This window comes from Pinus tabuliformis, chromosome J (assembly GCF_031772625.1).
Source record: "Pinus tabuliformis cultivar Carrire ecotype Pingquan chromosome J, CPIR1, whole genome shotgun sequence".
Classification (NCBI taxonomy): Eukaryota; Viridiplantae; Streptophyta; class Pinopsida; order Pinales; family Pinaceae; genus Pinus; species Pinus tabuliformis.
This window is the reverse complement of record NC_142295.1, coordinates 467,026,178-467,053,749: the sequence shown is the minus strand read 5'-3', so window position 1 is coordinate 467,053,749 and position 27,572 is coordinate 467,026,178. Positions and strand designations below refer to the sequence as shown.

Sequence of the window (27,572 nt, the reverse complement as noted above, 5' to 3'; positions counted from 1 at the left end):
AAAAAAATGAAAATGTAAAAATAAGGATACACATGTCACAAACACACTAAGATTTACTTAAAACATAACCAAGTCAATGGTGGCTTGTCAGGTTCGTGAAAGAAGGTAGCTAATATAGCATCACCTCCCCCCTCCCCACAGCCCCTCCCTCTGGAGCAGTGTGGAAAAAGTCCCGATAAAATCGGGATTTATTCCCCAAAACGCGATTTTTTCAAGAAAAGGATTAAATCGGCCGATTTTTTGCCGACTTTTTAAGAAACGAAAAAATCGGGATTAAATCGAAAAAGTCGGGATTAAATCGGGACTTTTTCCAAAAAATCGTGGTAGTTTCTTTAATGATTTTTTTTTTCTTTGAAAAAATCGGGATTTTATTGAAAAAATCGGGATTTTATTGAAAAAGTCGGGATTTTATTGAAAAAGTCCGGATTTTTTTGAAAAAGTCCGGATTTTTTTAAAAATGAATATTTTTGTATTTTTTTAATTTTGCCGACTTTTTGCCGACTTTTTCGAAAAACTCCCAACTTTGCCGAGTTTTTCAACTTTTGGACCCTTGCCGAATTAATCCCGACTTCGACTTTTTCCACATTGCTCTGGAGTCTGCCCCCACCGCCCCACCAAAAAACAAAACCCCTATACTCCCATGCTTCAGATCCTCCCAAGTGACATGTTAGTGCCTGTGCTTAAGCTTGTTGATGTGGAACAGCGACTGGGGACGGTTGCAAGTCCTGGGTGACTGCCATGATAGATACCACCCACCGGTGGCTGCTTAGCCAAAGGCACCTAATTGAATGGTACTAATGGTTCCCCTGTAATGATAAATCTGGTTGCATTATCCTCATCATGATAAGAGGAAGATAGTTCTATATATATATATAAACAAACAAAAAATCTTACACTTCAAGAAAAGGAAGGAAAAAACAACTAATTTTAAAACCTTAATAAAGCATAGCATATATTAATAAGGTGCTAACACTCAATAAAGTGTTGTTCAGAATCCTACTGTTATAAGGGTCATAGCTAATGTTAATACTCTACATTATAGGTTAGTTATAGAAGTACTTAACTTATTACATGATGTATAAAAGAAAGCATGTTAATTTATTTAATGACTCCATTAGCAAATATTACATTCACTTTATAATTACTTATCATTGATCAAGACCAAGCCCATCTGAGCCGGTCCACAAAAAATTGCAAAACCAAAAGTAGAACTGAACCAACACAGTTTTGGCCCAGTTCTTGACAAAACCAGCCACTTTAAATCCCAAGCCAGAAGAACTAGTCCATCCTGACAGTGCTGCTAATCTGCCCAAAAAAAATAAAAAACCATTAAAAAAAAAACAAATACAACAGCAACCCCCCCAACAGTGGTGCTAATCTGCCCAAGAAAAGGAAGAAAAAAAACAACCACCACCCCTACCCCCTTCAAAACCTTATGAACCACACTCGATGCCATTTTGATATATTCATCCTTACATGAAATATACATGAGCAAACTTTGCAGATTTGGTGTCTATGACTTGGATGAATGTTCCACTAAGTTTCCAAGAGGTGGACACACAAGAGCACGGAAACAAATCTGAGGGAAATGTGGAAGCAACCCCCATATTCTAGGGAAAATCGTAGCAGACATTGGGGTCTCCAGAGTCCAACATATGGAATCCCCACCCCCCAAAAATACTAAGAAATATAAATTGAAATAGATGGAAAGTGAAACATGATTCATTGAAATCTTATATAAAATCCATCGTTACATTAGCCCGGTGGGTTAGCTTGAGTGGTTGAGTGCTCTAAATTACAAATAGGAGGTTGTGGGGTCAAGTCCCCGAAATGGTTTCCTCCATGGATATTGTGGACCTCACTCAATGTCCCCGACGAGTTAGGTTGCCAAAACTGCAATCAACCAGTTTACCCTAGGTACCATCCTCGAAATGAGAGGAAATGCTCTGTGGGTTTCCCCAAGATGTGCATTTAAATGATAATTACAAAAATAAAAACATTCAACATTACAACATAACGAATCATAAAAGATACATGTAATGACACAGCATAACAAAATAATCACTATTGAGAAGTCATCTACCAATATTGCATTTCTCTTATATTTACAAAACTGAAAAGATAAAAGATCTAAATCTTAAGATTATTGATCTACATACAAGTCAAATGACAAATGAGCATCACTACTCAAGGCAAGGCCCCACTAGTCTCTGCATCTAGTTGTCGCACAAAGGAATGGAACCAACCACAAGAATGTCACTATCTAAATCAGAATCATCTGCATTCTCCAAAATACTCAATGGCATGCCAACTAATAAAATTTGTGCCTCATTAGGTCCCTTCTATGTGCATTAGGTTTGCATTCATTCTTTGTTTTACTATGTTGCACAGGGACCCATGCCCACCAAAATTCATGGTGTTTCCTTCATCCCAACAATTTGGGTACTTTGGAACTCATCGGAAACTTCCCCAATTGGTCGGGGACTTCGGGACTTCCAGGCTGTCCTCGGGATGTCCCTCGAAAAGTCAGGGACTTTTCAGGGGACTTTAGGACGTCCCCCAATATCATGCACTGTAATGTCCCCGTCCCCATAGGAATCTTATGACAAAGTCTGCTAGCCTAAAGTGGTTCCCGTAGGCTAAAGCGGTGAAATAATTAACAAGGGGACTTAAATTTGCCAAGGAAACTTTATTAAAGAAGGCGAAAGGATGATATTTCCTAGGCAAGTAGGATGTCACTTTAACTTTATAAAGTGGAGTATCATAAATGACTTTATATAAGTGAATTTAATAAAAAGAAAAAAAATAATAATAAAGAGAAAAAAGGGAAGGTGAAGATGAAAAGACAAAAGGGAAGGCAAAGATGAAAAGACAATCCTAAACTCATTAAAGAAGGGAACTGAGGAGACTCTAATTCATTCGTGCATTGTGTGAGTTTGAAGAGAGAGCTCTTGGAGAGAGTTGGGAGAGGAAGTTGAGGGCTTTGAGCCCTAACAGCCATAGCAGACTTCGGTGTTGCAACGAGACCCCCTAGTATGAGAGTGAAATCACTCAAATTTCACTGTAGAGCTTCAATGGAGAACGATTTTTCTGAGAAATGTTGAGGTATTAAAGCTTTCTTTCAGTTGTTTATATCCTTATACTGCATTTTCCTATTTCCTATGACAAGCTGAAGGCTTCACGGAGAATGAAGTGTCAAAGACAAATTAATATCAGTAAATAATGCAGTTTCATGGGACCCACAAATTATTGAGAGGACTGCAGACTTTTATGGTGGGGCCAGACCAAATATTTCTCCAAAGAGACATAGCGTAAAACTTAGCCTGACTCAGGTTGAGCGCATCAAGGCAGCACGCTTCCCATTGAAAATTATTGAGCTGGGTCGAGCCTTCCTGAAGGTGAAAAAAAGGGAGTTGGCTTAATTTTCCTTGGTGGGTTGACGCATTTCTAACTGCTGGACCTTATTTCTCTAGAAGGAACGAGTTGACATTCTTGTTGGATGAAAGCTGGGTCGTATTTCTTCCTGGGCAGCGTTTTCATTAAAAGACTGAACGTGTGGATGGTGGGGTGCTTCAAATAGCCACAGGCTGGTCGTATTTTTGGTGTTGAGCGTGAGACTGTTCTCCCAAGGTTTTATTCTGAGTTCTGGAGGTCACATTGAGGAGGTCAAAAGCTATTTCTCCCTCATTCCTTGCTGCTGTAGCTTCACTGGAGGGCCTGCGTATCACCTTTAGAGTCATATTCGGAGGGTTGGGTGCTGAAACAAAACTTCTGGGCAGCGTGTATCACAGCAAGTGCTGGAGCATCATCCTGGTGAGCTAAATAATTGCTTATGTACTCTCTGGTGTTGACAGTCAACTAAATATCAGGTTCCATCTTCCAATCTGCTCTCTGTCTATTCAAGTTTGAATGAAACTGTCTATTTGTAAAGGCTGCTGTCTATTATCCATTGCATTAAATTTCTGAAGTTAACTATTGCCAAATATACAATTGTCTGGAGACTGTTGATACATGTGGAGGAATTAAAAACAATGTACAGTGAGGCCAACTTATGAAAACATCACCTACAGCAAAGTGTAACCGAACTGTTTGAAGAAATATCTCCCTGAAACTCCAACTAAAAACTCAGAAATTTCTAAAGAAATTCAGAAGTTTGTCAAAGCGAAATCTTACATGCACATTAAACTTTTAAAAAAAAAAATTGAAAACCTAACTTCTAAATTTTAAAGTTAAAAAATAAAAAACAAATTTTGAAACCTATCGCAACCTAAACATATCGACTAAATTAAACCTATCACATACACACTAAACTAAACCTACGCATACTACACACTACACTACATGGCAACGACAAAGGTAAACACTATTACAGAGACACGACGGCAGAGGCAAACACAAGTTGCGAATGTTGCAGTTCAACACTGAGCTCGAGCGAAGGCTGCAGGTAAACACAGGTTGCGAGGGTTGCAGGTAAGAGTTGAGCGAAGGTAAACATTGAACAGAGAACTCCATTCACGGCGACAAAGGTAAACAAAGCTAAAATAACTCGAGCGACAGGGTGAAGTCTAAGACTCTTAATTTGGGATTTACAATTAAATTTTAATGACTTGTTCATTTTTACAGTTTACAGTCACTAAACTCCATGACTTAATTTGCCTTCAATTTGAACTTGTCTCTTTCTCCATGTCTGTGACAAACCTTTTCTTGGCATGAATCTTTAAAATTTCCCTATACCACAATCACCATGACTTTAATACCATGTTAAATATATGCAAGAGACAAGTAGGAAAGACTAGATGAGAGATAAGATGATATATCAATGTGCTACTAAATTACTAGTGGTGTTGTCTATATACGTAGCAAGTCCCATTATTCATTTTAGGAAATAATCAACTAATTCCCTTTGAATACATTAACATAGACATCATTTATTATATATATATATATATATATATATATATATATATATATTCACTTTATGACGTTGCTACTTTTGTACATAACATTTGTTACTCCTGAAATAAACATTACAATAGCAAACTCATCTTTAACGCTTAATGTTACAAGGTAAATAGATGAGATGGTAATACTCTTTGTGCTCTGTAAATAATAGTGATTCCGAATGATTATGATATACGTGTATACATTACACGGATAACAGGTCCCCCAAGGTTCTTAATTTCTAGACTCTTAATTTGGGATTTACTTGTTCATGTTTACATTTTTATTAAATTTTACTTTTAGTCTTTAAAGTTTAGCTTCTATTTAAATTTTGTAATGATTCATCATGCATCATAGAATAATTATGTAGACAGCAGTAAATTGTAGGTTGTAGCAGACTAATAGCACTTCTTAAGTTCTTGACAATGGCCAACGATGACGAGATTTGTTTTTGTAATGCGCAATGGTGATTAGATAGTATTAGACTTTAGTATTTTATTTTGTAATTTGAATTTCAAAATTGGTAATAGTTCTAAATTCTAATTTTTATATTTTAATTTATCATTCGTGTTGATGTTGAATTAATAAATTTTGTTTTAATTTTAATTTTTTAATAAATATAAAAATTAGTTGTCGCACATGTCGTCCCCGACCTGCCGTCTCCTAAAAATTGGGCGTGTGCTCTAACCGTCCTGGAAACTCATACCCCTGTCCCCACAGCTAGTGCAGCATAGGTGTTTTATTTTACAATTTTTCCTTTTTTTCCTCACAACAGCAAATTTTAGTCAAAATGGAGCATGGGAGCATCTCATTTTTTTAGGGGGGTGTTCCCAACTGTGTCCCATTGTGTCCAGCCGAACAAAGGACATGGGGTAACATCCTCCTTGGAGTACCTACAGCCCAGGAGCGCATCCCCTATCCATGGGAACATGTCCCCGTGTACCATTGATTTGGATTTACATTTACGTGTATGAACATTGAATATAGAATTTTTACTAAAATTTGCATGTACATGAATATATATTTTTATATAATTCAAAGGACCTGTGCCACTTGACAAATGAAAGTACTACATATGGGCTCGCAAACTACTGAGGTTGTATTTGGTGTTGCTGAAGAAATAAAAGAAGAAAACCTTTTGACAAGATGTATATGGATAACTTGATGATGATATAAATGGCATTAGGATGATTAAGGACCCTGAAGATGTGTGTTTACTTGTATATATATATTTGAAAGTTTATTACTGCTTAGGGTTGTATTTGTACAAGTAAATCTCTCCAAAAGAAGGTTGAACACTTTGGAATCATGCTTGGACAAATGGATATATCTGGTTTAGTTTATAGGAGAGATGAATCATCTAATGGCAAGATGCTTGGGAGGATATTTGGCTGGCCTATGTGTTTGATGTCTAGATCACGAAGAGGTAGGGTGGCGTTGGTCATAGAGCTCTGACCTTGGATATGCACTTAGATCCCTAGGTTGGTGAAAGCCTGATAGTACCTAGACTGGCTAAAGCTCGAGTCCCCTTAGTCCCACACTAATAGAACATCCTGGTTAGGTTTCTAATCCGTAGCACTGAGTGTGCTAGAACTCTTCGTAGTTCATTTTGAGATCTTCCATGTACCTCTATATATATGTAATTATGAATACCTCCCTAGTTAAGAGGGAGTGTTGAAGAATGTAACTAGTGTCGATCTTCATAATTGTATTTAAGTCATGATGTAATGTATTTGTCAAAAGAAAGAAAAAGAAATTTTATTATTAAAGAAATTGACTTATTAAAGCATGGTTTTCATGCTTGGGTCAATTTTTTTAGGTCAAAGCCTCCATTGTAGGCTTCTAGGGTTTATGTCAAGTGTCTTTGTCCATGTCATATTGTAAAAGGCCCTTCTTGGGATTTATTTGTCAAGAAAGAAATTTATTTTAATGTAAAATACTTCAATTAGGCCTCCTCCACCAAGTTGGCCTCAAAGAAGGACAAGTCAGCCTAACTGACGTGCAAAATCACCTATATAAAGGCACCTGTGAAAATTCCTAAACCGGAATTCCTACTGCAGCAACTGATGATATCTCTCCAATTTGTTAAATTCCTTCAAACAAATTACTTGCAGTTTCCTACGGCAAATATCGAAATACATACACTACAACCTTCACTTAATTAAATATTATGCGGAAACAAGAGTCTGAGCAAGAAAGGAAATACAACACAATAACACCGTTATTTTTAGACAAATGTCCCCGGAAAAACCCAATGTGGGAAAACCGTTGTAGCAAATCTGAGGGTTTTATTATTATTCAATAGTAAATCTGAGTACAATTCTTGGATGCTCAACTAGCAATCCGATATAGAGAGAAACTAGACAAAACGAATGGTGAAGTGTTCTCACCCTATCACTAGGAGAATCTAGGTCTGATCACGTTGAACTAGAGCTTTTGCGTAGCCTCTGCGCAAAACTGCGTCACCCCTGTTGGGTATCATGTTGCACCTTCCTCGAACCCCCTCCTGGCTGGAAAATCCGAATATCTGCCTCCCGATCTCACACCCCGGCTCCCGGTTACTGAAACTCGATTTCCTCAGCAGGAATTTGATCTCCCTCTAAGGCCTGCACTGCCACTCCATCAGCTCTGTGTGGGCCAGCATCTGCCTCTCTCTGGAAATAGTTTTGCCCTCTCTCTGCCTCGTACTCTTCGGCCTAGGAAAACTTCTTCCAGATACACACTACCCCTCACTGTAAAAGCTCACTTCGAATCTCTCTCTGGCAGCTACTCTGCTTCAGAAATTCGATCTTCTGAACTCACTCGGTGTGTTTTCCAAATGACCCTCAAGCTTCCTTAAATAATCTTCTCGTTGACATTCAACAGCCCACATTAAAAGCTAATCAATGGCTAAGATCATTTTAGCTTGATCCTCGTCTTCTTCTAGAAGTTACACCCACAATTAGATTAATACCAATTAATATTTTTAATTTCCTAAGTTTAGACTTAGGGGCCCTGTTGACACCTAATCCTCAGCGGTTGGGTGAACCCGGAATGTGAACAGTCATCAAGAAGATGAACTGATCAGTCACATTCATGTATATAAACAATAGCTACCTAATGAAATATACGAATCAGTTTTTCTGCCAAGTCTGGAGTTACTCCTGGCCTGACATGGTATCAGAGCACAGGTCCCAGGTTCTAAAAATAGTCGTAACTCCCTCTGTCCTGAGCACTGCCACTGCCTCTGTCCATAACTGCGCTCTGTCCATAACGCTTGTCTCAGACCTGCTCCACCTGCGATTTAGCATTATTCATTGCCAGACCTGCTCCATCTGTGATTTTCCATATAATACGCTGCTCAATTTTCCATATAATAAGTTGCGCTGCTGATGGTGTCAGCTGCCTGAAGCCGACTCCAAAACCGTTCTGTTGGGTGAATATTCTTGGTCCAGGCGCGTTCTGGTCTGACATATCGCTGCTCTGCCTCAGTCCATGGCAGACATGGTATGCGTTGGTGCCTGTAACATAATCCTATCAAAAAGACTACGCGAGAGGAAGGTCTGTTTCATGCATTTCTGCGGCGTGAACTCGGCCTGAAGCTTGCGAGCCATTCCGTAAGCATGAAATTGCTTGCATTTTCCACCGAGTATAGCCAATGCTCTGTCCTCCGAGTATAGCTGGTATTCCGAGGCACTGCACCTCAGTGGGAACAGATACGTTCAGTTCCTTAATTGTGCTCATTATCTCCGGTGCAAGTTCCATCTTGGCAAAGGAAGAAACAGTGGGACTCTTCGTTTCCTTTTGAGAATTAGCGGTTCCCTTGGACGACAGCTTTGTGACATTTGGGGCGTTCTTAAGGTGCCTGGACCGTAGCTTTTCCAATAACGAAATCACACCAGACGTTCCGGAGACGGATTTGCCAAAAAAAAAAAAGGAAGGCATGTTATCCAACGTTTCTCTTTTTTCTGGCATTTAGATGGCAGCTCTTGTGCATAAAATGCTCCATTTTGGACTGAATATTGTACATAAACTTCTGGCCCACGAATGAAGCCTGAAAACTTCTTTTACCTTTGAATGACCGAAGCTGGGACTCCACTGCGTGGGAATGTGAAAAGATTGATGCGTTGTTTTTGCTGATGCGTTGAAACATGGCTATCGTACGGTGTTTTCTTATTTGAGATAGAGTGCTGAATTAATGCGTGTTGCTGTGGCTATATTAAAGCAGTGATTTATATGTGCGCTAACGCTGTATATATATGTGTGCACTGTGGTTACATTGACCATCTTGTTTGAATAAATAAGTTTTGAATGCGTTTTGGACGCATTTTAAATAAGTTTTGAATGGTTTTTTGGACCCTGTTTGAATAGTTGTAGATATGGAATGTGGTGGATATATTATATGAAGATACTTGGAGGGATTTGAAGAAACAGTACATAAAAGTATTTGAAATCTGTTGCCTTTTTGAATACTACTTGACTGTATATCAGCAGAAGTTTTTTTTATCAACAGAAGTTTTTTTTTATCAGCAGAGGCATTTTTTACAGAATGCATTCAATCATCTCTATGGTAGGAATAGTTCTCACTGGCAAGGAGAACTATCCTGAATGGTCCCGGATGATAAAACACACCCTCATCTTCAATGAGTTGTGGAAGGGAGTGTGTGTCGGAGAAGGAGACAATGACCCAGTACAGCCTACATCAGACAAAGAGCTCGTCATTTGGGAAAACAAGAACAGCAAAGCCTATGCATTAATCGCAGCATCTGTAAATGAAGAAGTAAGTCGCCATATTTCATCATATTCAACTGCCTTTGAAGCTTTACAAAAGCTGAAAGAACTTTATGACTCACATTCTGCACTTGAAGTTGTTCAGCTCATGATTAAACTCTTCACTCTTGAACTGAAAAATAATGATCCTCTTGCTCTTGCATCTGAAGTAAAATCCATAATGCATGATATCAAATCCACTAAGGTTGAGCTGGATATCCCTCTTATTGCTTTTCTCAAGGCACTCTATCCTACTTACTCCAATTATCTTGAGTCTTTACAAGCAAATGGAAATCTTAAAGATATAACCTTTGACTCTCTTGTGAAAAAGTTTGCTGAAAGAGAGAAAGCCTTTGGAAAGAAGACAGTCCCTGAATCTTCTGAAGAGACTGTGTGCCTTGCCCATAAAGAAAAGCATCCTGCTCAAGACTCTACAAGAGGAAGAGGTGGACGAAGAGGAAGAGGAAGATATTTCAAAGGCAGGGGGGGCAGACATTCTCAAGGAGAAAAAGCAGATCTGCATTGCATTCGCTGCAAACGAAATGGATCACATGATGCTTCTACATGCAAGCTACCATGGGACAAAATTGAGCAGAAAAGAAACCATCAGAAAGGTAAAACTGATGATACAGACAAAGGTAAAGCACCTGAATCTGCTCACTATATTGAGGCACAATGTAACATTGGAGTAAATGAAGATTTGTTTAATGCTTCACTTGCTTCTTCGAAAAATGATTGGTTGCTTGATTCAGGAGCAACCTGTCATATGACTCATAGGAAAGATTTTTTTGAAGATTTCACTGACAATGTTCATGGAGCAGTATACTTTGCAGATCAGTCAAAAATCAAGCCATCAGGGCTTGGCACAATCAGGCTTAAACTGCCTGGTCTTCCAGACTTTCTTCTGGATCATGTTCTATATCTCCCACAGCTCAAGAGAAACTTGCTGTCCTTGGTCCACATCCGCCAGCAAGGTCACTCCATTCATATGTTTGATGGCAAGCTTGAGGTAAGAAAAGCTTCTGACCACTCACTTGTCATGAGGGGAATAGAAGAAGAAAGGCTTCTCAAACTGCAAGGAACCTCTGCTCATGCACAACATTTCTCATATATTTCTCATCATGAAGAAGGTACACTTCCATCAAGTTTATTATGGCATGCTAGATTTGGACATTTAAACTATGACAGTCTCCGCTTATTGAAGAAAAATGGTGTTGTTGGTTTGCCTACAATTCCTAGGAAACATAAGCAATGTGATGCTTGCATTCTAGGAAAGCATAGCAAACAATCTTTTCATGATTCACATTCAAGAGCACATAGGAAGCTTGAACTCATTCATTCAGATTTATGTGGTCCAATGCCTGTTCCTTCTGCAAATGGAAATAAATATATCATGACATTTATGGATGATTACACCAGAATGTGTTGGGTTTATTTATTGAAGAACAAATCTGATGCTTTTCAAACATTCAAGAATTTTCATAAATGGATTGAAAATGATGCACAATCTCATATTGGGTCTATACGCACTGATAATGGAAAAGAATATACATCAAATGAATTTGAACACTATCTTCGCCAACATGGGATCAAACATCAAACAACTGTGCCTTATAATCCCCAACAGAATGGTGTAGCAGAAAGAATGAATAGAACAATCTTGAATATGGTACGATCCATGCTTTTCTTCAAAAATGTAAAGATAATGTTTTGGGTTGATGTTGTTCTATGTGCTGCATATATAAAGAATAGATGTCCATCTAGTGCTATAAGAAACAAGACTCCTTATGAATTGTGGTATGGACATGTTCCTTCGGTAAAACATCTCAGGATTTTTGGTTCCACCTGTTATGCTTTGATACCAAAGGTACATAGAAACAAACTTGGTGCTAGAAGTCGTAAATGTATCTTCCTGGGGTATTCAAACACCTCTAAAGCATACCGCTTCTATGATGAAGTAAATAAAAAGTTTGTTGTATCTAGAGATGTCATTTTTCTTGAATCATCCAAATCTGACAATGTTGTTGAGCGGCAACTTGATCGCTTGGATAGATTCGCAAAAACGAAATCATTTCAAGAATTTGATAATCAGATTCCACATCTTGAAGGGGGGATTCCTATACTATATCAACATGTGGAATCTTCGTCTGAAACACAATCTCCCCTGCATGAAACTCCAACAACGGATGATGCTTTAAGTGACGTAATTGATAGAATTGGGAGACTCAATCTTGATTCAGTCCCAACTCAATCAACAGAGCAACCTGGACCATCTCAGAAAGGTCGCCCAAAGTGGCTGACAAAGACACTTGAAAGTGTTCATCCTGATGAAATTGGAAAAACAGGAACTAGAAATTCAAACCGACAAAATGGAGGTGATGTAGATGACTCTAATTCACCTGTTGATATGGATGTTACTTATGATTGTGAATTGAACTTGTCTACATATTTTGAACCAACTTCCTTCAAAGAAGCTGCTTCTCATGATGAATGGAAAGAAGCGATGAAAAAGGAGTACGATGCCCTCATAAAGAATGGCACTTGGAAGTTGGTTGACCCTCCATTTGGAACCAAACCAATTGGCTGCAAGTGGGTCTACAAGAACAAGTACAAAGCTAATGGCTCACTTGACAAGCACAAAGCTAGGCTTGTGGCAAAAGGTTTTGCACAGAAGGAAGGGGTCGATTATGAGGAAACTTTTGCTCCCACAGCAAAATGGGCCACCATCCGGACACTCTTTGCACTAGCAGCTCAAAACGGTTGGAAAGTCCATCAAATGGATGTAAAGAATGCATTCTTGAATGGAGATCTAAAAGAGAATGTTTTTATGTCCCAGCCTGAAGGATTTGCTGTGAAAGGACATGAACAAAAAGTATGCAAACTTGTGAAGTCCTTGTATGGCCTCAAACAAGCATCGCGAGCCTGGTATGAAAAACTAACTGAGCATCTTCTGAAACTCAACTTCAATCATTTTGATCTTGATGATGCAACTTTATTTGTCAAGAAAGTTGGCAAAACAGTTGTATATCTTGTGGTATATGTAGATGATCTTTTAATGACAGGGAACAATGAAAGCTATATTGCATCCATAAAGAAAGAATTAGGAAAAAGTTTTGAAATGACTGATTTGGGCTATGTTCATTACTATCTTGGCATTGAAGTAACCCAACATCCAAAATCCATATTTCTTTCTCAAAAGAAATACATTGGAGATTTGTTAAACAGATTTGGCATGACAGAGTGCAATCCTCTTTCTACTCCAATGGAACAAAACTTAAAGCTCACATCTATTGAAGGAAAGGAATTTGAGGATGCAACAAAGTATAGACAGCTTATAGGAAGTCTCATCTACCTCACTACTACCAGACCAGACATTTCATTTGCTGTTGGAATCCTCTCCAGGTTTATGCAAAAGCCTTGTGAGGGACATTGGTCTGCTGCAAAAAGAGTTCTAAGGTACTTGAAGGGAACTCAAGACCTTGGAATCAAGTATACACAGGTGGACGACTTCAGCTTGATTGGATACTCTGATTCAGACTTCGATGGAGACAAAGAAACTGGAGTATCTACTTCAGGATATGCTATGAGTCTTGGATCAGGAGCTGTCTCTTGGAGATCACGCAAACAATCAGTTCCAGCAGATTCCACAACAGAAGCAGAATACGTGGCAGCAGCTGAAGCAACGAAAGAAATTGTGTGGCTCAGGAAAATTCTTGAAGATTTGCAGGTAAAACAAGTACAATCAACTCCACTCATGATTGATAACACCTCTGCAATAAAGTTGGCCAAGAACCCAAAGTTCCATGATCGTACTAAGCACATCAATACTAAATATCATCTGATCCGACATCATGTTGAGGCCAAAACAATCCATCTCTGTCATTGTTCCACAAATGAGCAAATTGCAGACATCTTCACCAAAGCGCTTGGAAGAGAAAAGCTTGAAAGATTCAGAACGATGCTTGGACTCACCAACATCCCTTCAGATTAAGGGGGGGAATGTTGACACCTAATCCTCAGCGGTTGGGTGAACCCGGAATGTGAACAGTCATCAAGAAGATGAACTGATCAGTCACATTCATGTATATAAACAATAGCTACCTAATGAAATATACGAATCAGTTTTTCTGCCAAGTCTGGAGTTACTCCTGGCCTGACAGGCCCATTAAAAAATATTAATTATTTTAATAAAACTGTTTTTGGGTAGAATTTCCAAAAACGTTTTATGGGTTCTTTGGAATACCAATGCCCAAGCCTCCCTGCAAAATTTGAATCCTAGAGCACATCCGATGCTACCCCAATTCAACAGCAGCAACTCGACCTCATTTAGAGCATCAACTCACCAAGTTCGATCTACAACTTTTGGGCAAGAAAAGAGTGAAATTCAAGGGACGAGAAAGAAAAGTCTAGCGAAGAAGAAGAAGGTCATTATCTTGCAATATCAGCCGAATTTTCTCTCTCCTATTCCATATGTACGAGGTTCTGGAGTGTTGCAAAGGGGCGAAAATTCTGCAAAAGCTGGGAGGCAGAAAATCTGAAGTTAGGCCAAAATTTTGATAAATTTGGGGCTGAAATTTCTAGGTTGATGTTGGGTTGTGGCTGTTGGACAAGAAGAGACTATTGAAGGTTGTTGTATCTTATGGAAGGTTGACTTGGTGGAGGAGGAAGGTCTTTGGTCTAAGGTCTTGGTCTATCTCATTTTGAACCTACTAAAGGAAGAGTTTTGACTGGATTTTCCCCTGTAAAGGGGTTTTAGCCCTGGCAGAGTGCCTACCTCTGGTGTACTTGATCTTCCTATTTTTCTTTTCGTAATTACTTGATAAAACTAAGATAAAAGAAGAACATAAGAAAGACAATAAGAACTCAAAGGTATCATAAGTAATTATCAACAAGAGAAAATCTTTCTGCCTTTCTGATTTTCTAACAGAATAGTGTTCACTCCTCCAATGTCCACCTCTAGGCCTCCAACGTTCCTCATGCACAGCTTGACTTATCTTGGAAAAGAGAGTGATCATTCTCGGTAATTTGCTCCACAATATATGACTAGCAACTTCACTTTGAACAATTAATTTGTTTGTCCACAAAAGCAGATTCTAAGAAATAGTTGTTGCGAAACCAAGTGTAGAGAAGTCTAACACCTAATTTCTCTTCTTGATAATTACTTGTGAATGTTAGATGTCTTCTTATTACTTCTTATGTCTTCTTCATCAAGCAATTATACAAATGTTCAATCTTCCAAGAAAATATAGAGATCACAAAATGACAAGAGACACCAAAATTACGCTGGTAGCCAGGGAAAAACTTGCAAAGGGAAAACCCAACAATCCTTCTCTTATAGAATCAGATCAAAATGAGAGATATCCAAGACCAAATTGCCACCAAGATACCAAGTCCAACCCTCTTCCAAGTCACCTCCAAAGTCAAAGTTAACGTTGGTCAAACTGCTCCTAACTTGGTCAATGTTCTGAAATTTGGACCTGCAACAAGGGGTCAAAATTCAACCTACAACTATCTCAGAATTTTCGGCCTCTACCACAGAAATTTCATCCTTCCACACATGCAAACTGTCAAAATCAAAGATTTGTCAACAAAGGGATATTCTTATTGTCTCTATCTTGTCTTTCTCTCTCCTTTGACTCGGCTCTCGCTTCTCCTTTGCTAGGTTCAGATATGCTTCTTGTGTGTATATGAATCAACTTCCAAATGAGTCGAACTTGCCCTTTATATATAGTTGTTCAGGAAGGTCAAATAGGTTTTTATTGGAGGTCTAGGTTGACTTGTCCAAGGAGGGTTGACTTGGCCATCTTGTGGACTTTTGACTTAACATAAAATTCAAATTCCTTTTTCTTACAAATGTCCAAATGGGACATGACTCAAGTACATTTTAATTTGACTCGTGATAAATTCTTTTTTACTCTTTTTAACTCTCTAAGCATGAAGAACATGCTTTGACAAAAATATAATAAATACATCAACGATAAATTTATCTTACAAAGACCGACTCTAGTTACAACTTCAACACCCGCTCTTAACTAGGGAGGTATTCATAATGACTCAATAGGAGAATCTCAAGTTGAAATATCTATACAAGAAAAGATCTAAAATGATAAGCATCAATGATGATAACATCATCATAACCAGCATTTTTAAAATACCAAGGCCTTGAAAAGTAAGCTCTATCTCTCCACTAGATTAGGGCACAACGCTGGGAGGCATTTAATAGGACACCACTGCCTCTCAACACACATACTACACCTAGGTTCACCAATGTATGCCCTCACAGGACCATTTCCTAATCCATTGTCATAATACTTGACACAAGGAAATATTGGTCCCTCAGACTATTCTTATACCAGATCAATGTACTTGACTTACGGCTATTAGTCCTGGTCACAGTACATGTCTGAAGAATGTCGATCTATGATGCTTATCCAATCCACAATTCTCCCTATATGTGTTCATGTCCTAGACTTACACTTGTTAGTCCTAGCCATATTACATGACACATGGAGAACAAAGGTGTCCATGTTGAGAAATCAAGTGTAGCAAGTTTAGGTTTGATTTCTCTGTCTTGATAATGACTTGTGAATGTTAAGTGTTCTTACTACTTCTTTAATTGTTCTTCATCAAGCAATTATACAAAATGTTCAGTATTTCAAGAAAAACAAAGAGACAAGAGACCAAAAATTAGGCTCCAAGCCAGGGAAAAACCCCACAAGGCGAAAAACCCAACAAAAATTGTTCTCTTATAGAATCAAATCAAAATGAGATATCCAAGACCAAGACCCAAACCAAAATTGCCACCAAAATTCCAAGTCCAGCCCTCCTCCAAGTCACATCCAAAGTTAAAGTCAACATAGGTCAAACTAGTCACTTTCCAGAAATTTTGCTCCTGAATTCTTGAAATTCGGCCCTGCAACTAACTCTGAAATTCATCCTTCTTTAATTGAAATTCCTCCACATGTGCGAGCTCTTTCCCTCCCTCTTCTTGCTCCATTATTCCTTTGTTGGGTGCAGAATATGTATATGATGATGATTGAGTATATGTTCCTCAAAGAGATCAAACTGTCTTCTATATATATCTGTCTAGGAGGTTGAATAGGTGGCTCTTGGAGGCCCAGGCTGACTTGTTCCCAAGGAGGGTCGACTTGACAATTTTTGGTGAACTTTGACTCAATAAAATTCAAAATTATTTTTCTTACAAATGTCCAAATGGAACATGACTCTAGTACATTTTCTTTGACTCAATAAATTCTTTTTTACTCTTTTTGACTCTATAAGCATGAAGAACATTCTTTGACCAAAAATAAATATAACAAATACATCAATGATTGTTTTACATTACACTATGAAGACCGACACTAGTTACATTTTCAACGGTCCATCCTCACTCCCCCTCATAAATAGGTATGAGTTATCCACAAGCCCAAGCTTGTCTCAAAAGTACTCATCCTTTCCCTCAAGAAGGGACTTCATCAATGTAGTGGCTACTTGTTTGTCAGTGGAGATATACTATAGCTTCACGACTCCATCCTGCATCATGTCACGAACCATAATGTACTTCGACTTTCCTCAATCTTCATATAGCTTTAATCAATCGAATCCAACATGTCAAAAAATAGTTCATCAAACCTTTTATGGAGCCAAATTGCTTCACAGCTAATTGTATAGACTTCCATATATTCTTCCTTTGTAGTGCAATAGAGTCTTGCTTCATGTTTTACCAAGAAACCACACCAAATCCTAAGTAAAACCAACCATTAGTAGCCTTTGTATTCGTCATCAGCACTTCCAACCCAATCGATGTGTCTTCAAATCGAATAAATCAAGAAATAAATCAGTTGTCAGTATAATGATGTAACAATAATATCAAAACTCTTCAACTTCTGCTAGATGGTATTGTCATAGGTCTTATAATTTGTCATCCAACCTTCTAGAGGATCTTTGTCACAAGCTTCTCGAGTAATAGTGTATCTACCCAAGATATATCAGATTTTGCTTTCAACTCCCTTTGAAGACAATATCTCCAATTCTCAAGTTCTTTTTTGAATCATTCAATTTGATTCCAAAGTATGAGATCTCTCTAGTCTTTCAAGAATTAGGAGTAACCTTTCCGACTAAGGATTGTGAACTTCTTCCTTTTACTAGGAGATCTTTTTTAAAACTTGCTTCCAAGTTGTCATCTAATGCCAAGTGCTCACATTCTTGATATATACTTCAAAACTGCAGGCTTCTCCTGTAGAATACGCTCTACTATGTCCTGCTATATATATAAGAAAATCTTGCTTCCTGAAATACTTTGCTCTAGTCATCGTAGTATCATTGGTTCATTCCTTGATGCACAAGTTTGAATTTACTTCACTAGGATTTGTGGTGAATGTTAACTATTTTTGGCTGGAAGAGTCTCTAACATGCTGCTAGCTAGATATTGACTACCACTGATATATTATTATGCCCTTTTCCTGACTCTCATCCTGTTAGCTTCCTTACTTCTTAGAGAGAAATGTTAGCTTCCTCTGGATCTTCATGATGATGACATGAATCTTTCTACATTATCTTCAAACGTAACTGAAAGCTTCTTCTAGAGTTTTGTGATGGATCCTATGTAGACAACGGTCAAGGAGGCTCCTCTTCTTACTTTAGTGAGTCGATTCTAACTACTTTATTGCAGACGACTGTGAGCTCCCTCTTAATTTTGATCTCCATAGAAAGACTTAATTTATGATCCCAATAATCTTCTATGTTATCTGCCATAAATCATATAATTGTCTTCCCATCAATAGATACTACTCTATCTGTCATATTCTAGACAAGAAATAGAAATTAAACTTGACTGCAAACTTGGTACAAAAATGGATTGTAGAGCTATGTACACCTGCCATATTCCTCATTGATGTTGATAGTAGAGATCCTTGTCTTCAACCTTTGGTTTCTTCGAAGCTTCTTCATCTTTAATTATTAGTGCTTCATGTCTCTCCTTCCTCTTATTGTTCTTAGGGTTCTTGGGACAATCTCTCTTGATATGTCCATATTCATGACAACCATAGCATTGAACTTTGGACATATCCTTGTTTCTATGAGACTTGTTGCCATTGTTTTTGTGTTGAGATCCAAACTTTCCAAACTTCTTTCTCGATCTAGCTACAAAAGCTTGAGAGTTTTCATTATTAGGTTGAGTATCATTTTTAGCCTTCAATCTTGATTCCTCTAAACCACATAAATCCCATAGGTCTTCAAATATCAGAGTTTCCTTTCTAGCATAGATACCTCCTGCAAAACCATCCCAAGTTGGAGGTAGAGCATTGATTACAAAAGTGATCAATTTAGAGTCAGATATGGTTTCTCCAAGCCCTTGAAGTTGATCTTTGATTTTTGATATCCTCATAAAGTATGAAGCCACATTCTCTTCTTTTGACATCCTTGTTCCATAGAGTTGATTCCTAAGAGATATCTTTTGACCGGTTGTGTTGAAGGAATATAATTTCACCAATGTATCATAGACTTCCTTGGATGTAGACAAATCTAAAACAAAAGAAATGAGATGGTCTTTGATGGACTCAAAGAGAATCCTTTGAGCTCTAATTTCTCCCTTATTGTATTTGGCCACTTCATAAGCATTTTTTTTATCTAGTGGTGCCTTCAACAAATTGCATGACTTCATTTTCTTTAAGAACTAAATCAATCCTCTTCTTCCAAGCTTTGAAGTTGGATGCTCCATCAAGCTTGTTGCCTTCCTTGCAGATAGATGCCATTTGATTGGGAGTATTAGACATAGAGAATAGAAGAGTACTGACTTGAAAATGAGAGATAAAGCTAATACAAGAATATCTTCAAGGACATCTTCACGTGAGGGAGAGCTGCTATAATGATGTCTTCAAGGGATCTTCAAGTGAGTGAGAGTTGCTATAATGATGTCTTCAAGAGAGTGAACTTCAAGCTTCCTTAGCTTTGAAAGTGAAAGAGAGTTGTTACAAGGGTGTCTTCAAATATGCCAACATATAGTGATCTTCCTTCCTTTACCTTAGCTCTGATACCATGTTCAAAAACCAAGTGTAGAGTAGTCTAACACCTAATTTCTCTTCTTGATAATTACTTGTGAATGTTAGATGTCTTCTTATTACTTCTTATGTCTTCTTCATCAAGAAATATTATATAAATGTCCAATCTTCCAAGAAAATATAGAGATCACGAAGAGACAAGGAACACCAAAATTAGGCTGGTATCCAAGGCAAAACCCACAAGGGGCAAACCCAACAATCCTTCTCTTATACAATCATATAAAAATGAGAGATATCCAAGACCAAGACCAAATTGCCACCAAGATACCAAGTATAACCCTCCTTCAAGTCACCTCGAAAGTCAAAGTCAACGTTGGTCAAACTGCTCCAAATCTTGTCAATGTTCTAAAATTTGGACCTACAACAAGGACCCGAAATTCAGCCTGCAACTACCTCAGAATTTTCAGCGTCTACCATAGAAATTTTGTCCTTCCACACGTGCAAACTGTCAAAATCAAAGATCCGGTCAACAAAGGGATATTTTTATTGTCTTTATCTTGTATTTCTCTCTCCTTTGACTTGGCTTTCTCTTCTCCTTCGCTAGGTTCAGATATGCTTCTTGTGTGTATATGAATTAGCTTCCAAATGAGTTGAACTTGTCCTTTATTATAGCTGTCCAGGAGGGTCGAATAGCTACCTATTCGAGGTCTAGGTTGACTTGTCCCAAGAAGGGCCAACTTGGTCATCTTGTGGACTTTTGACTTAACATAAAATTCAAATTCCTTTTTTGTACAAATGTCCAAATGGAACATGAATCATGTACATGTTCTTTTGACTCATAATAAATTCTTTTTAACTCTTTTTGACTCTCTAAGCATGAAGAACATGCTTTGACAAAAATATAATAAATACATCAATGATAAATTTATCTTATGAAGACCGACTCTAGTTACAACTTCAACAATAGTAACCTTAAATAGCTAGTTGACCATTTTAACAACTATTTTCTTATTTGACTTGACTTTTGATGCATTAATGACCCAATTTTTCCACCTCCTCAAAATCTCCAATGCCCTAGCCTACTTGGCCAGGTGTTCCATGCTATTTTGTCTCTCTTGCCACCTGTTGCTACATCATATGTCGAATCACCCAAAAAGGTGTAAGGCCTTGCCATGTAAGCTTGGTCAAACCTTGAATATCCAACACCTTTGTGGATAAAAAATTCCTTAGACATGAGTTTTGTTCCTCTTAGTGAATAGATAACATTAAATGTAATGTATGTCCAAATTAATGCAATTCTCTAACTATTCTACCCCTGGAAAGTTGAGCACCCCTGTTGACTGCCTTTGACCGGCCATAACTTGAAAATGCCTCATCCAAATGGAAAAATTCCACATGGCATGTCATCCTCTCACTGAGCTCTACAATTTAGGACCCTGTTCACTTTTGGATTTTTGAGACAACTTTGCCTTGGGAAGCATGAACTTCCTTGGGAAGTGGAAAATGTTATTGACTGTGAGACTATTATATCTGAAACACATCTAAGAGATATGACACCAAAGCCAAGGCCACCTACAAACTCAATCGACTCATAACCATGTGAAAAGACATAGGTGCACCAGACCTAGGCTGGACTAGCCCCTACACCGATGATCACCCCTACAAAAGGAACGCTCCCCAAGAACCATGAGTAGACATATAAGCTCACCTGTAATGTTCCAAACTAGGGAAGATAGTGCTATGCAAAGCGGACAATAAAAATAACACCACAAAATTGGCAACCAACTGTGTTGTCTACTCATTTTTTTAAATGGGAAGAGGTGTACAACAAGGTGTTGGAATGTGTGCACCTGGGCTTGCTCTAGGCAAGCTAGCAAAAGCCCAAAATGAACAATGAAACACCCTCCTCAAATCTGTTGGTAATGTGGCCCAAGAGCTACGCTGTGACTACATAGAAAGGTGTTGCTTCCTGAAATGATCTGCTCTTAGAGCCTTCCTTGTTGCTCAAAAAAAATTGGGAAATTAATCCCAACCTCTACGCAAGAAACCCAGAATAACCCACGAAGGAATTGGCCAAACTTTGACCTCAGAATTTTGGCCCAAATTCCCCTTAGCTCCTCTAGTTGCTTGTTGAGTTGAGACCCCTGTTTGACCCCTCATATCTGCCCAAACATTTCTATAAAATTAGGAGTGTGATTCTTGCCCAAAACCCAGAAAGAGTTTCCCTTGGTTCCAACCTTTAAAAATTGACCCTTCACAGCTTGGCCCTCCTCCAATTTCGAATTTTGTTGCTATGACTGATCCTATCAATCTCTGCTCTCCCAACTCCAAGCAATCCTCCTCAAATGGCCCTCCAAATGATCTCCCAGCACCCCAGCTCCAAACTCCCTCGGATGGTGCTGCCCCAAAGAGTCTCACTCCAATGACTGCGCAGTCATGGAGGAGATGACACAGTCCTGCATGTGATGAAATGAGAGCTGCGTGTAGGATGGACCTCTTGTCTGTAGCTGCCCTCTATACTCCTGAAAATGATGAAAGGATGCTCCTGTCTCCCCAACTTCCTGGAGTGCCTCACACTGTGACTGCACAATCCCCAGGCTGCTGTAACTCCCCCTGCTATTGGTACTCGACTTACAGCTACTGTAACTCGTCTTCCTACTGCTGCTACGAACTAAAATGAAGAAGAACTCCCTCCTAGGGTTGGCACTCGAAGTCCACCGAAGCAAGGGTTGAGATCAGTGTTGCAGGAACCGTCCCCCCCCCAGGATCCAAAGGCAGATCCGCGTCCCATACAGATCCACCACCGATCCTTCAGCGGAACCATGGATCGAAAAATCAGATCCGTCGTTCCTCTTTTTTTGGCGATTCCTACAAAATTGGATTCGTGGGGGCCCGATCTGCAGCTCCTACTGCCCAATCCGCGGTTCCTATTTCCCAATCCGCAGATCCAGAAAGGATGCGGTGCGGATCTATGGAGGTTTGGGCATGTATCCACCGCGGATCGTGAGCGGATCCGAGAGAAGGTGTATGGTTCCGCGAGGCTTTTTTTGTGAGGAACTACACTTTCTGAATACTCCCAATGTGCCCCTTGATGCTCCCTAGATGCTTCCGAGATGCTCCCTAATGGTAATGTTAAATTCTTAAAGTAAAAGTGACATTCTCCTTTATCTTTCATTTCCATCCTTATACTTAAATTTTTAACATTACCATGAAATGACTCAGGTTGTTTGAGAGTGGTTCCAACCTCATCAGACTTCATATGGAGAAAATAGAATTTCATATCCCATTCAAAATTCAGCAGACTTATCAATTTTCAAGATCAATGGGATTGTGGCGTTTCAATGGATTATATCATGTATGAGGGCATGTGATTGGCATTTAATCAAGAGCAACAAGCCCTATATGTACCCCAATGTTGGTGTTATTGATTGTTGAACTCCTTTGTCATGGCCTTAGCAATTATGTACCCTTCACTCAAGTCAAAATCATTGATCAGGCATGTTAAGCTTTCTCTACCATATTATAAGGCTTGGATTACGCTGTTTGATCAAAATTAGGCAATGTTGACTAAAATCCCTATAGAATTGAACTAGAGGCAAAGGCTATACAAGAGAAGAGGAATCTAGATTGTAGATGGTTGATGCTGGAATAATTAATCATTGATGTACAATGGATGCCATATCTATCTTGATTTATGTAAAAATATGCATGTTTTCATGTCTTCTACAACTAATTTGGTATTTTGGATGTTTTTTTTAATATAAATGCAAAAAAATATAAAACATATATATATATATAGATAGATAGATAGTAGACGCTTTCGAGACGCTTCACTTCCTAGATTTTTGGAAAATGACGCTTCCCCGTCCCCACTTCCAAAAAACGTCCCCGTTTCGTCCCCGCTTCGTGCAACATTGGTTGAGATCTCCACTCGAAGAAACTCATGTGATAAACAACACAGTAACTCGGCTAAGCAGCGCGAGAAACTAAGATTGAATTCAATATTTCAAAAGATGTCGAAATGAGGAGAGTTTCCTTCCTTATATAGATTCGTGGAGCACTTTTCCCTCCATTTTCCCTCCATCGTGGGTCCCTCAATTAACCATCGATTTCCCCTCCATGCAAATCGAACTAGGGAATGTGCATTCTCCTAGTGTGGGTGGCCCCCACATACAAATTAACCACATTGAAATAACTTTACAAAGTCTAGCCTCCTAATAAAATCGAATGGGCCCCATCACCTCCAAAATCGGCCCCAAAATGTAGAAATTAATTATGTTCCAAAATAATTTAGGAAGGGACATTACATCACCTAAGGACCTCCAACCCTATCCAAGACGAAAGGGACCAAGAGTTAACCCAAAGGGACTGACCATGGTCCGACTCTAACAAGACTATCTCAAAATGACACTATGTCTAAGACGCCTACAAAGCCTCACATGCTTTTTACATGGCTTTGCCTTGTGACCTTGGGCTTACAAAGGTGTTTAAGAATGTTGCAATGAATATATATGTATCCTTGCCAAAAGAGGGGTGACAGGAACCTAGGATGATACAATGTGATAATTAGAGTTCCATAAAAGCTCTCAAAGAATTTAGTGTTCCATGGCAGGTCCAAGCATATCGAGATCAAATATCACTTCAACAAAGACAGGGTCCAAAGAGGAGAAGTGAAACTTCAATATTTCTCCACAGATGAGCAAGATGCAGATACGCTAACCAAGCCCTTGGTGAAGGGGAAGTTTGTCTTCTATAAAGATAAGCTAGGAGTGGTGCGGAATACCTTCCTTGCTGAAACGGAGTGTTGATGTTTGTAGCAGCAGACAGGTATTTATGCATTGGCTAAGTGTGAAGCATGCAGGAATCATCCAAAGCCTCCTTAGGAAACTTGTTCAATTTATTAAGTTGTCTTTATGATTTAACCTAAGTCTTAGGAAAAGCACATTAATTAAGTTAATTAATTAATGTTGGCTATTGAGCTAGGAAAACTAAGAAAATGTAATTATAAATGCATTAGTGAGTTTGTTTTAATCTTAACCATTGATCTCAAGTGGGTTAAGATTTAATCCAAGCCATTTATCACTTCCAAGATTAGGGTTAGGGATTTAATTCAATGAGAAGTTATAAAAGAAAGCCTAAGTAGAGAAGAAAGACAATTAACTGAGATTTGAAAAAATGATTTTCTTAGTGAGTGTGATAATGGTAAAGAAAAAAAAGTGTTGCAGCTGTGAAAGAAAGATTATAATGGAGATTGAGTGGAGGCCGAGGTCATACCAATTTCTTAGCACCAGTTCGCAAGACCGCACATGTGACGCAAGGGTGGGGGCAGCGTGCAGGTGCCACACAATGAGAGCTACAAGTCACACGTGTCACGCAGGTTTTGCAGCACAAGGGCTGCAAGTGTTGAGAAGAGCCCATGTGTGGGTTGTACAGCCAGCAGAGGTGCAGATTGGGATTTTTCATGGGCAGATTTGCCAGGTTTTATTTTGCTGTAATTTTTCTATAGTTTATCTGGGTCAATATCCCAGTAAAGGTGTCTTCACACTTTTAAGAATTATTTAAAAAAAAAATGAAGATCAGTTGGAGGGAATTTTCTATGTGAATGATTTCCAGTGTTTGCTTCCATTATTTAATTTTCTGAGCTAAAAATTCTTATGTGTTTTATTCAGTGATTGCAGAAATAATTTTTCTAGGTTATAAATCAGATCTAGAATTTAGAAATTAACAGGAGTTAATGCACATTGGAGGAAAAATCCTTTTGCTTGTTAAGTTTCCATAAACATTTTGACTTCTATGCACTTTTCTATTTATTTGAAAATCTTTATTGTATATAATGCACATTGTAGGAAAAATCATTTTGCTTGTTATGTTTCCATAATCATTTTGACTTCTCTACGGTTTTCTATTTATCTATAAATCTTTATTGTATATAATGCAGATTGTAGGAAAAATCCTTTTGTTTGTTATATGTTTGCCATTTGGATAATCATTTTGACGTCTATCCAGTTTTCTATTGATTTGAAAATATTTATTGTATATAAAGTTTTATACAGATTAGGTACCCCCAACTTGATGTATTAATGTATGTTGATTTCTCGTTGAGCACTTTTACTCATCTGTGCACATCAATATAATGTCTTCTTACAATAATTATAACAGCAATAAAGATGTAGTTTCATTCCCTTACACTACTGAATTAAGTTGCTTGACTTACCATCACGCCCAACCACATGTTCTTCAGCCTGCATTAAACATTTCATAAAAGAGAATCAGTTATTTCATATACAAGTTCTACATTGAATAAAAGAAAAATACTATATGCCTATATACATTCCTTTAAGAAAAAATAACCTCAATAACCAAATAGTCAATTGATATGATTATGACAAGGATAACAGTGACACCACCAACTAGTTTATTTACTTGTCCTCCAAGCAACCATCAGGTTATGACTTAAACCCACCACCTGGGAGTCAATAACAGGACTGATCTAAACTACCATCAATATGTTCAGACTTCAAGCTAAAACACTTGCTAACCCATAACAAAGGTAGCCAAAGGGATATGATTAGCATTCAAACATGGCAAGTAATGAATAACACAAGCTATATACCAACAGTAATTCATCAGTTAATAGTGCCTAAAGCACCTCCACCTTACATTGACAACAATAAATGGAAGCTCATAAAACATTTTTTTTAATTAAAACCTCCTTTAAATTCAATCAATAAGAAATATGTACAAGGCTTTAATACAAAAATATGGGCCACAATCACAGCCTCCACAAACGTAGCCAAAACTCAAAAGACATGGGTCGGTTTAAGCCAAAATGCCCACCATCATTGGGACTAATATGAACAGCCCATCAATCCTACTTGTTATTCACATGAAACAAAGCTATGACATGCAATGGAGCTCAAGTTCCATCCTAACTGCCTTTCTTTCCTTTGAACTTCTTGACAGACAGCCAATCTCCAGCCTTGGTGCGGGCATTAAGGACATCAATGACCTTGAGTTGCTAACAATCTTCATCAGGAGTTGAAGTTCAAGACATCATCTTGATCAAAAAAGATAAAGTCATGCCTTGTTTTCCAAATTAGGATACTGTCACCACTACAATTGAATCAGTGGGATGTTGGGGAAGATAGTGCCCCTGTCCTTGGAGGGAGCATGCCGGGATCCTCCCTAAGGGCATTATAGAGCAATGGGGGACTTGGCAATACTAGAAGGAACAATCAACTCAGAGATGTTTGAAAGGGGCTTGGAAGGCTTCACCATGTTATGACAATTGGTTGAATTCTTTCACCAAGAGGGATGTAGAGGAGACCATCACTTCCGAAATAAGCTACTTGAAACCCTTCACAGCAAACCTTGCTCCAAAAGCCACTATGCTCACAAACCACCAACCAGGCCAATCACATTTGCCATATTGCAGACAATTTGACTGATAAACCCTTTCTTAGGTGTTGAGAAATCTAGGGCATTAGCATTAGGTAACTTCTCTTCTATTAATAATTGCTTGTGAATTCTTTTTGTTTATTAAGATTAGAATCTTTTTCTTCTTAGATTATTAGTGTTCTTCTTCATCAGACAGTAACCAATGCATGAACATAAAATAGATAAGAGACACCAAATGTACGCTATGAGCCAAGGCCAAAACCTCTCACTCTTTGAGAGAAAAACCCGCACAAATTCTTCTTATAGAGATTCCAATTGACAAATACCAAGACTAAGACCCTTGACCTATTAGCCACTCAAAGACCAAGACACACATTCTCTAGTCAATCCTCTTCTTGACTCCTCTTCCACTGAGATCTCCATCATTGCCTTGATACCAAGATCTACATCACTGCCTTGACAACATTGTTTCCTTCACCAAGCCCT

The 27,572-nt window shown here is 38.4% G+C and overlaps 1 protein-coding gene across 5 annotated transcripts in view; it reads right to left on the bottom strand.

Moving 5' to 3' along the window:
• The window catches only part of LOC149227860 (histone acetyltransferase subunit NuA4-domain protein), a 325,335-nt gene that overhangs the window by 113,371 nt on the left and 184,392 nt on the right, over positions 1-27,572 (bottom strand). For all 5 annotated transcript variants that reach the window (XM_089377943.1, XM_089377944.1, XM_089377945.1 and 2 more), the window contains exon 5: positions 25,903-25,930. In XM_089377943.1, the coding sequence (XP_089234069.1) occupies positions 25,903-25,930 (28 nt within the window). The remainder of the gene's footprint in view (positions 1-25,902; positions 25,931-27,572) is intronic.